Here is an 11,702-nt window from a genome sequence, read left to right as displayed (position 1 = left end):
TATTGATCATCTACTGGTCGAATGTTCTTTTTCCAGGGATTTGTGGTTCAATTTCTTTCACAGAGTGGGTTGGGGCACACTCTCCCCTAATGTCAATGATCGTGAGCTCATTGGTTGGTGGAAGGCGGTGAGGAAACGTCTTCAGAAGGCTGACCGACTTTGCTTTGACTCGGTGGTCGTTCTCATCTCCTGGTTTCTGTGGAAGGAAAGAAACAACAGAACTTTTGATCGCATCTCCAACTCGGTACCTCAGTTACTCTCCCTGCTACTGGACGAGTTGATTGCCTGGTTCTGGGCAGGTTGTAAGCGACTAGAACCGCTCTTGTTGTTGCTTGGTAGATTGTCGGGTCGCGAATTGCCGATTGTGTAATTTTCCATTTCTTGTATCTCTTTCTAGGTTGTGTTTCCGCTCTCTGAAACCAACCTGTTTGTTGTCGCTGTACTTTATTTCTCTTCCTATAATGAAAAACGTGCTCAAGCACGGTCGCGAAAAAAAAAACTTATGTTGGTCGAGGTGTTGCTTGAGATCTGGTGTAAGCTAGGTAGCGCTTGTCGTAATTTTAATCTGATTTTAGAGTGGCATAGGATTTTGCTTTGCTTTCCTTAAAAAAATGTCTGTTAAATCTTGTGATCTACTGTCGTCGCGGTAGCGCCCCAAGCATGCACATGTACTCAGCCTCGTCGTTCTGCCTTGTATATAGCTTACCTTCTCCGCTCCATGAACTGAGAATCGATTTCAGCAGCCTCAATGAGTGATAACACCCGCAAACGCATGACGTTGTACTACGATGAAATCCATGTTTCAGCGCTTGTGCTGGACTTCCCCAAAATAAACGACGGAACAATAGTTGATTCCCAGCTGGAGTTGGGTAGCTATATATAATAAACAAGATAAACAATGCAGAGTTCGGTAACTACAATAAATAATGTTATAAACGGCCAACTCGGAGAGGATTTCAAGAGTTCCTTTTCTTCTGCATCAGAGAACGACGGACGAAACAAAAGTGACGGCAGAACGCGTCAAGGATTTGTTGTGTGCTTTAGAAATAGGTAAGATTAAGGGACAACCCGGTCTTGAACATTCACAGGTGAATGTCTACGACCACAAAAGAATACATCTAGCTACAAAATTAGAAGCTTATATGAGTACTTAGACTCCAAACATCTAATCGAGGAACACAAAAGACAAAAAAGAAAACAAAAGACTAAGCTTTGAACTTTTAAATCTTTCCTTCAATCTTGCTTTGGTCCTCATGTCTACAAGAATCCCGTATCAATTGTCTTCTTAAAAACTCTTGATGTAAGAATCGCCGATATTTCTATGTCTTCCGGTCACCTTGTGATCTAGAAACCGCACTGAGTCGATCTCTACCACGCCAACAGATCAGCCAGTGCTCGAAAAAATTCTTGAGTACTGGCTAGCTTTTCAGTATTATTAAAGATCCATTCAGGTCTTTCTTTCGCGATCCACATACGCGATCTGAAGAAATTCGGTTCTGAATCCATGCCATACTTTCTAAACTTATTTTGGATAGGAGCTGCGCAGTGCATAAATGATGCTTGCTCGGATCTTGTGGTGGATGTCCGGGACACGTCCGATCACTGAAGAATCATGCAGTGCAGGGATACAATCATACACAGAGCAGGAAAACAACGCATTGCCGCTCGCCTGCCACAAATGTAACTGTTCCACTACAAATGAACCAAACAATGCAATAATGTGACATCATCCTTGCATGCGAATTGGTCCCGCAGCATGGCCTGTGAACACATGACAAGTATCTACACCCTATAGGTTGTAGCTCAATCAAGCTGCACCAGAGTTCCAGAACACGTATGCTCGCGAAGAGAAGAAACACACAGGTCTCAGCTAGGATACAGATACATACAGTAACTGTAAGCACTAGACAGCGAGTGCTACGCGCCTCTAGACGCTACCATCTTCCTCGTCAGCGATGGCAGCCATTGGAGATATAGATGGAGTAAGTATCTCGATCGAAATGGCCATTCACAGAGATATATGCATTAAGCTTTACCGTACACAATCATCAACGCCATTATCGATGTTACAAACCTATGGTTTTCTCGAAACAGTACTCTGCAAAACTGTGAAAGGGAATGAAGCCACTGGTATGTTCCTGAACGTGGTCTCTGTGCCATCGCCGCCACGAAAACGATCATCTCCTGCTCGCAGGTCGCGCTCCTTCGATGACTGACGACGACGACACGGCCGGAGAGGCACTCCGATGGGCGTTCTCGGCCGCGAGTCGCGAGCTGTTCACGTCCTGGAACAGCAGGAGCCGGCCGGCGGTGTCGACGGCCGCGCGGGGAGGCAAGCGTGCAGTTCCCGGCCGTGCGGGGGGCGCGAGGGCGCGGCCGCCCGGAACCGTCTCGAAGCCCGTCCGCCCTGGCCGCGACGGCGACCCGAGCAACGCCGGATTCGACGAGGGGGCGTAGGGGCCCCCTCGCCCGCGGCTGGAACTCTCGGTAGGCCACCACCTGGCCAACCCGATCTCGCGGCGGATACGCGCGGCCGGGGCTTTTTGCTCGTCCTCATGATTGGCGGCCCCCGCCTGGCGGCTGGCGGTGGCGGAGACCACACGACAGAACCAGCTGGCGCCAGCGAGGATGCGGGGACGGAAACGCAGACCGGTGCTCTCGTGTCACGTGCTGCTTGGCCGGCCGTCCGTTCTGGCGCGGACGGCCCGCGTGGAGCCGGATCGTCCAGGGGTCCATGCCTCCATGGTGCATCTGGTGCGACTTACGTAGTCAAATAATCTGACGCCGTTGGATCCTTCGTGCACGGGACAGATCTGGCGCGGTGTGAATGTGACTGAGAGCTCGCTGGTCTCTGTTTTCCAACGAAGAACGCCATAGAGCACCTTCAAGCTGATTTGTATCGAGGAAAACAAAGAGTAGTACGAGAAAGCATTGTGGTAATAAGAAAGAAATTTACAATCAAACTTTACAAAATTTTCTTCACCGCATCTATCGCAACTAGAGCCATCCTATACTGTTCTCCATCACCACCGATCCCACTGCCAGTAAAGAGGGGACAAATAGAGAACCAAACAAGATAGTTTGGGCAAACACCAATTGCACCACAATTTTTTTTAAAAAAAAACTGCAATGGCAGTCCTTCCCAAGGACGGATCTATAAAACCACCGGTGTTTGTTTTTACCGATTGGTACTTTATCTTGTGCATTTATTTATAACCAGTTGCGCAATATACCAAGGATTGCACTAACAACTTTATGTTCATACATTTGCGGATACCGCTTAGTGTAATTTTCTTTTTTTTTTACATTTTTATTTTATTTTTGATAGAGGAGTGCTACAACCATCACATGATAACCTTTTAATATTTTTGTTGGATTACCGATAACATTAATTGCATGCTAGTATAAAGTAGTTAACCCGGCCACTACTTTTCTTTTTAGCCGCATCAATGAATTTTTAGGGAAAGCTAAATCTCACTCGAGTGATTTGGAGGCTCTCCCCACTCGAATTTTTTTTCTTCCCTATCTACACCTTCTTCTCCAACTCCGGCGAGCAACTCCGGCGAGGTTAGGGTTCAGGTTAGGGTTTCGGGTTGCTGTGATGGGGGCGCTGCGCACCACCGGCCTTAGAAAGGAGGGCCGGCAGTGGTGGTGGGCGCGGGGGCGGCGAGGCCGGCCCGGGCGGCGGAGGAAGACAGTTGGGCGGGGCCGGGGCGGGGGCGTCGGCAGTGGGAGGCGGCGGCGCGAGGTGGCGGCGGGAGGCGGCAGCGGGCCGGGTCGGCGCAGCGGCCGGCGCGGGCGGGCTAGGGCTGAGCCGGAGGGGTGGCGGCGGGTCTGGGCGGCGGGGTGGGCGGCGGAGGGGTTGGAGGTAGAAGATGAAGGGGAGGTAGAAGATGAAGGAGAGCTATTGGATTTTAATCTAGTGGTCCAAAAAATTGAGTGAGGAGGAGTGATATTTCACTCAAGTGAGGGATAGACACTCCCATTTTAGTTTTTTACCCTTTTTCGGTTTCATAGTAGTATGAATTGCATGTATTAGAAGTGAACCTTTTAGTATAATTCATAACTATTCTTTGAAACTACAAGTTGAATGCACGCACATACTTGTATAGCACATATCTAGACACGCTGTGACCACTAAACACATCCAGATATACCATCAGTACCGAGTCTAGGACTTGAACCAAGCGCACATATTCTTATACTCTGTTGTTATTCCATAATGCACGTGTACTCCATTCTGAGGACGCACGACCAATTGCCAAGTTGATAAAATATCTGTAGCATCTTTAGGAGATATAATAAAAGAAATAAGTTGGTGGATAGCAAATAAATAAAGTTAAGTGTTGTTGTAAAACAATAAACATGGTGAGCAATGCTAAAAGACATTGAAGGAGGTTGTGGACAAATAGTCTTTCATATCAACGTCTATTATTTTTCTTTGGAAAATGTACCACAGTTGTCGTATGAACATATGTCCCAACAAGTAACATGAAATTCTTTTAATTGGTCATTTTATTACCACACTAGTAATCGAAGTAAAATGGTTTGAGTGGTTTCATAAAACACGTCATATATATATTTACGAACAAACGAAGTAGCTAGTGGGAACACAAAAAGATCCAACTGGTTCCGGAACCAAAATGCCAGCTAAGATTTGTGTGCTTCCCATGCTTAAGGCTTTCTCCAACCGAATAGGTAAAAGGGTACCCAAATCTAAAATGGGTGATGGAGTGGCACTGTGAGGTACCTATCCGTCTCCAACCGAGTAGCAATACACGCGATGCATTTTGGGGAGAGGGGGAGTGGCGCGATGCATTTTGGGGATAGGGGGAGTGGATACCTAGAAATGGGTCGTGCCTCTCCCCCACGCATCGCATTGCGAGCAACTACCTCGCGCTGGACTGGCGGCAGTGCGGGAACGAGCGGCGGCGCGGAAGGGCAAGATCTAGCTTGTTGGTGCGGCGAGGAATCGGGGATCGACGGCCGACCGTTCGTCGGCAGCGGCGGAGCTTCAAGGTAAAATCACCCGTCGTCATTTGCTTGGGCTATCGAATCCTAGAGCGCCTCCCCCTCTCACTGTATTGTAGGTTGAGTGCATGAACTAGATGGATCTGGCCTCTACCTGTGCTCTCCCACTATTTCTGGATCTATGTTCTTTGGATCGACGGTTATTTCGATTTCATGTAGTTTTTTTTTCTTCGGGAACATCGTTCTAGATCTGGCAAGTCACGATTCCAACTCATTTTTAGACCCACGTAAGTATTGCTCAGCAATATGTGCTCATTGCAAATGAGCAGCTTCGAGATGACCAAGCATCTTTGACTAGTGCGATGAGAGTTAATGTCATTTTATTAGTAGTACGTACCAAAACAAGCAGCTCTATAAACTGTTTGTTTTAGAATGCAATGGACCAAATATTGTATTGTATTTGCACTGAATCTATATATGTATGCAGCTATGGTATGGTTGTGGTTCATGAATGACAACGTATATTCATTATATGTCTATGTGTGGGCAAGTACTGTTATATGATCTCTGTTAATTATGCCATTTTTCTCCTTCACTAGGATGGACATCAATGCCACAGGTTCAGCAAGCGCAAGGCAGGGGCACCACAACCAAGAAGGCGATCCAATTGAGCATCACTTCGATCCACAAGGCTATCAGTTTATGTATCCAAACGATCAGTGGCAGTTCATGGTCCATGATAATGTTCATAACTCTGCGACAAATGAGGTAAATTGACATGCAATTCCTAAACTTGGCAGTCCTTCTTATAGCGACATGTTAGTTGATATGCCTAATTGCATTCATATGACATTGATACAGAACCTAGTTGGGGTGGGACAAAGTCAAGAACCAAATGGCCATGCAGATGCTGAGACCCAGATTACAACAGAAGACAATCCTGTAAAAACAAAATCTAAGAAACAAGCAAAGTGCAAGAAGGTTGCCAGAAGGGAGTCAGGCTTCTCAAAGGACGAGGACAAGGTCATATGCTCTGCCTTTTTAAACATCAGCAAAGACCCAATCATAGGAGTGAACCAGAGCAGTGGAAGGTATTACAAAAGGATTCATGAGTATTACAAAGAGCACAAGCCAGAGGGATCTGATAGGAGCCAAATTGCTATTCAACATCGTTGGATTACCATCCAGAAAGGTGTGAACAAATTTTATGGCTGGAAATTGTAGGGGGGGCTGGTGTGAGCAAATTCCATAAAGTCCATGGGAGGGGCCCCCCCGTGTGGATCCGCCACTGCCAACAGCCATTTTGCCTACTCCGTTTTTTGCCTACCCAACAGCACCTGACCCATCCACCGGCCACGAGACCTATACAGCCAAATGGGTCTCTGTTTTTTGCCTATTCGGTTGGAGAAAGCCTTAAGCAGGACTTATCCACCCGCATGCAGGTTTTGACTCTAACCTATGTGCTGAGATCTGCCAGCATGCAGCGCTCCTTCTATAAATACCACGCAAGGCCTTCCCTCCCCCCACCAGCCGAAAGATCCATCCACAAAGATTTTTCTTCTCTGTCCCTCTCCGTCTCTCCCCCTCCTCACAACCCTCTCCCCCTCTCCTCTCCCAGCGACCAACATATAAAGCAGGCACACACACACACACAGCGCATCGAGCAAGAACCAAGACAGGCAGCAGGGCCATCAGTCTGCGGGCAATCGCAGCTGATCTGCTTCTCAGCAAGATCAGTTGGTTGGATGGCCATCTTCTTCGTCCTCGTGTGCAGCCTCATCTTCGTAGCCATCGCCTCGTACGTCCACTACGCTCGCCGGCGGCAGGGTGAGGGCCAAGGCGGCGGCTACGGCGGCGGCCATGCCAAGGCGGCTTCCCCGAAGCTGCCCCCTGGGTCCATGGGCTGGCCTTACCTCGGCGAGACCCTGCAGCTCTACTCCCAGGACCCCAACGTCTTCTTCGCCTCCAGGCAGAAGCGGTACGGCGAGATATTCAAGACGCACCTCCTGGGGTGCCCGTGCGTGATGCTGGCGAGCCCGGAGGCGGCGCGGTTCGTGCTGGTGACGCACGCGCACCTGTTCAAGCCGACGTACCCGCGGAGCAAGGAGCGCATGATCGGGCCGTCGGCGCTCTTCTTCCACCAGGGCGAGTACCACCTCCGCCTCCGCAGGCTCGTGCAGGGCGCGCTCGGCCCCGACGCGCTGCGGGCGCTCGTGCCGGAGGTCGACGCCGCCGTGCGCTCCACGCTCGCCGCCTGGGACGGCCGCGTCATGAGCACGTTCCACGCCATGAAGAGGGTAAGCATCATGTGCCATGCGTGGTAATTAATTAACCCCCCATCGATGCCGGTAATAATGTCGTCGGATTTGGATGCTGATCGAGAATTAATGGAAATCGCTTCTCGCTCTTACGTACGTTTATTTCAGCTGTCGTTCGATGTGGGCATCGTGACGATCTTCGGCGGCCGGCTCGACGAACGGCGCAAGGCGGAGCTGAGGAGGAACTACTCCGTCGTGGAGAAGGGCTACAACTGCTTCCCCAACAGCCTCCCGGGGACGCTGTACCACAAGGCGATGCAGGTACGCGACGGCATTCAATCACAGCTGCTCTATCTATCTAGTACCTTCCGGGCGTTCCCTGCTGTCTCGATCGGCCGGCAGAAAATAAACAGCAGTACGTGACATGCGAAACTGTGTGGTCGGCAGGCGCGGCGGCGGCTGCACGGCGCGCTGAGCGACATCATGCGCGAGCGGCGGGAGCGGGGCGAGCCGGGGTCCGACCTGCTGGGTTGCCTGATGCAGTCCCGGGGCGACGACGGCGCGCCCCTCCTCACCGACGAGCAGGTCGCCGACAACATCATCGGCGTGCTGTTCGCGGCGCAGGACACGACGGCCAGCGTGCTCACCTGGATCATCAAGTTCCTCCGCGACCACCCCAAGCTCCTGGAGGCCGTCCGGGCGGAGCAGGCGGCGGTGCGCGAGGCCACCGGCGGCGGGAGGCGGCCGCTGACGTGGGCGCACGCCAGGAGCATGGCGCTGACGCACAGGGTACGTGTGTTTTGTTCCGGTTACTGATGGCGCGCGCCGTCATCCTCCGCTTATTGTTCCCAACCATCTCGTTCGATTCCCATCCGGTTGTTCAGGTGATTTTGGAGAGCTTAAGGATGGCGAGCATCATCTCCTTCACATTCCGGGAGGCCGTGGCTGACGTGGAGTACAAAGGTACGCACGTGCCCGGCCTGCTGCGGTCGACGTGGAGCTAGCTACGTCACCGAGTGGCACTCCTTTTTTTTTTTCTCTCGAGCCTGCGCGTAGCAGGAGAGCTAGCGGCTTAATTCTGAGGCCGCTCGGATTCCTTGTTTTCCCTTGGCGTGTAGGGTTCCTTATCCCCAAGGGGTGGAAGGTGATGCCGCTCTTCAGGAACATCCATCACAACCCGGACTACTTCCAGGATCCACACAAGTTCGACCCTTGTAGATTCCAGGTACATACGGGTCTCTTCTCCTCAGTCCTCACTACTGTATACTGTTGGTGTGGATGCCAAGAAACAACGGGAAATTGTAGTACAATTTGCTGACGAAACCAACCCCTCTCTCCTCTGGTTGTTTGTGACTTGCAGGTGGCGCCGCGGCCGAACACCTTCCTGCCATTTGGGAGCGGCGTGCACGCCTGCCCGGGGAACGAGCTGGCCAAGCTCGAGATGCTGGTCCTCATCCACCACCTGGTCACCGGCTACAGGTGCGCGCCCCTCCTCGCAGATCTTCCATATATTCCCCCGTGTCCTTGTGGACCAGAACGCCGAGCGCGCCCCCCATGGCTAGCTTGCTTGGTGCCACTCCATTGGCCCCGCACAAAATGGCACAACTCCGCGCACCACGCATGCTCCAAAAACCCCCAATACGCGAGTGCATCGACCATACCATAAAACTGTGGGTCCGTCCGGTGTTGTCACGAGCTCGCGCTATCTGCTTGCACAGCTGACTGACAACTACCCCCGGGCTGCTTGTCTCGTGTGCATGCTCGATTTGCAGGTGGGAGATTGTTGGATCCAGTGACGAGGTCGAGTACAGCCCATTCCCCGTGCCCAAGCATGGCCTGCCTGTCAGGTTATGGAGAGAGAACAGGACCGCGGACCGGAAGGGTGGTTCTGAGAGCGATGATGTTGAGGACATGATAGTTTCACATTCAAATTAGGCATTAATTTAACCTAGCTAGCTAGAGAGTTTTTTTGTTTCTTTCTCGTTTCCTTTTCCTTTTCTTTGCTTGCCCTTCTCCTGATCAAATTAAGTTGGAGGAGAAGAAACGGCAGCTTTCTCTTTCTCTTTTTCTTTACTTGTTCCTGATAATGATGAAAAAGTAAGCTAATGTAGTAAGCTATGTGGATATCAATCTTTCAGTATCGTTGATACATTCACCCATACTAGGGGGCAGTATTTCCCCTTTGTTCCTACAATTTTAGGTTGTCATCTTTCACTATTTTGAACTAAAGAACTTCCTGACATGCTGAAAATAATTTGTGATGCGCAAAACCCACAGCTAAACCCTAGCTAGAAAATGAACTTAAATCAAAACACTATCTGCGCAGCTATCACATTTCTTAAAGATATAAGTTATGCTAGTGAACCAGGGAAGCTCAATTGGTAAGGTATTTGTAGTGGATATCCTTTGGATTCTCGAGTCCTCGACTAGACACTAATACTTGCATTTTTCAGAGAACACTGGCCCTATTTAGTTTGTGCAACGCTAGTAACTGTAGCAATTTTGACCATTAATTAAAGGTATTAAATAAAGGCAGTTTGCAAAACTAACTCCACGACCCCTGTGTTAGGAACTCTGAAGAATCTAATGAAGCCTTTGACCGCATAATTAGAGGATGGTTACTACAGCATCACTGTAGCCGATCATTGATTAATTGCCGTCATTAGATTCGTCGCAAAAAATTGCACCTGTCCGTGAAGAGATTTTGCAAATAGACTTCATTTAGTTGTCCATGCATGGATATTAGCACGAATCATTGTTCATTAGCACAAGTAACCAAACGGGGCCACTATGTGCTATCCACATGGTTGTTGTCAACAGTGTTATTCTTCGCACCATGACTCTTCTTGGGAGTTGACGAATCTAATAACACCAATCATATGTTAACTCTTTTTTGGCGGAAATCACTCATATGTTACTAATAATATACGTACCATTTAATTTATTGATGATTAAAACTGTAAAAGTTTGGTTTAGAATAAAACTAGATTGACTTAAATATTTTTGGAACCGAGAAAGTACCCTTTTGGGCCATTTCCCCTAGGCAGCTTACCCACGTTGCTGCTTGCCTATTGCAAAGGACTACCATACCTACAAGAAATTTGTGATTCTATATATGAAAAAATAACTTTGACAAAAAAAAAATTAGATTATTGTTTCTTCGTTGTGTTGTTATTCACTTTATGCACTAGCTAACTCTAAACTTTCTTGGAAGCTTTTCTTCCACGTTATTGCTACTGAAGCAAAGCCGATGACGAGTGTCCCTAGACCAGTGATAAATGTACTTCGCCTCCAATAAGAAATACAAGTTTCTTTGGACATCAATATGGTCTCTCTAATATCACGCTTTAACTAACAATGCCTATAAAACTGTAGTACGGAGTATTATCTTAAATGAAAAGAGATTTATGTTATCAAAGCATTTCATAATGAATCATGTAATGCCAGTATTGTACAGCCAATCTCTACAAAATCTTACATATGCATGATCAAAGGTAAAAGGATCTCGATTTAGTATAAACCTAAATGAACCTAGCTACATTTCTGATCCGAGAAAGTAATGCTTAATTTGGTGTCAGGCAACAGAAACCAATAAAGTAATAATTCTGAACTTCCGTGAACTAACTGTTTCTACCAAAATAATTTATGAAAACATTTGGGGAAGAAACACCTCACAAAAGATAAACGCCCCACATTAACTATTTCTTACCGCAATCTGATCTATACTCACTCTTTCTCTCATATAGTTCCACATATCTCTCTCCAAAAAAAAAATCATGTCCCATCACCCCACCGCCTCCGGTTGCTATGCCAAACCAAACAAGAGAGAACAGCTTAACCGAACAACACTACAGGAGCCTAATCATCATTTGGTCCACCCCCACCCTCACCGTCACCGCCCCGGCGATGGCAGGCGTGTGAGAGCCCCAGCACCGGCACGCCGTACATGCTGCTGCTGATGAAACCGAATCGACGACGAGCAAATCATGACGGAACCACCGTGCCGAGCTGCCTGATCAGTGCGTGATCACTGATTCACTGGCACCAAACCCCACCTCCGGCCGCCGCTGGAGCCCCTGTCCGGACGGCGCCCGTCGGGTGAGTTGGCGCCCACCGGCCCCCTCGCCGTCTCGCGACAAGAGGCCCGTCGATTGGAGTCCAGCTCACGCTGACAGGGCAGCGGCCGGTACGGTACAGAGGCGCCACAGTGCCCCCCGCCCCTCCCTCCACCGCACACGTCGCCGGGTGCGCCGGAGCGGAGCGGCCGGTTGGTTCGGCGGCCCCTCCCTTTTCAGCCACGCTCCGCGTCGCGACTGGCCGCGCACAAGCAAGCAGGGCTCCCCGGCGGCCCCGGCCGCGCGTGCAGTTCGGCGATTCGATCGTTTTCGGTGGTCGCGGAGGACGGACCCCGGCCGTGCCGGCGCCGCGCTGGGCTCCATGGCCAGCTAGCGAGGACGACGGTGCGCATGATGG

General features: G+C 49.7%; 1 protein-coding gene across 1 annotated transcript; it reads left to right on the top strand.

Annotated features, from left to right (window-relative positions):
* The first annotated feature begins 6,494 nt into the window (after window positions 1-6,494).
* Window positions 6,495-9,388, top strand: LOC120681104 (abscisic acid 8'-hydroxylase 3-like). Its single transcript, XM_039962645.1, has 7 exons — window positions 6,495-7,268; window positions 7,398-7,550; window positions 7,677-8,018; window positions 8,114-8,192; window positions 8,348-8,454; window positions 8,590-8,708; window positions 9,002-9,388. Exons 1-7 carry the CDS (start codon window positions 6,717-6,719, stop codon window positions 9,162-9,164), a joined length of 1,515 nt encoding a protein of 504 aa, XP_039818579.1. The 5' UTR covers window positions 6,495-6,716; the 3' UTR covers window positions 9,165-9,388.
* Window positions 9,389-11,702: the final 2,314 nt, after the last annotated feature.

This window comes from Panicum virgatum, chromosome 2K, assembly GCF_016808335.1.
Source record: "Panicum virgatum strain AP13 chromosome 2K, P.virgatum_v5, whole genome shotgun sequence".
Taxonomy (NCBI): domain Eukaryota; kingdom Viridiplantae; phylum Streptophyta; class Magnoliopsida; order Poales; family Poaceae; genus Panicum; species Panicum virgatum.
Note: the sequence above shows the minus strand (reverse complement) of the source record. Positions and strands in the feature narration are given on the sequence as shown.

What these genes read in the sequence shown, in the direction of transcription:
- LOC120681104 (XM_039962645.1), top strand. Translation starts at nt 6,717, where the DNA reads ATGGCCATCTTCTTCGTCCTCGTGTGCAGCCTCATCTTCGTAGCCATC. An exon ending in CGTTCCACGCCATGAAGAGG is followed by an intron (nt 7,269 to 7,397) that starts GTAAGCATCATG and finishes CGTTTATTTCAG; the next exon opens with CTGTCGTTCGATGTGGGCAT. An exon ending in CACCTGGTCACCGGCTACAG is followed by an intron (nt 8,709 to 9,001) that starts GTGCGCGCCCCT and finishes CTCGATTTGCAG; the next exon opens with GTGGGAGATTGTTGGATCCA.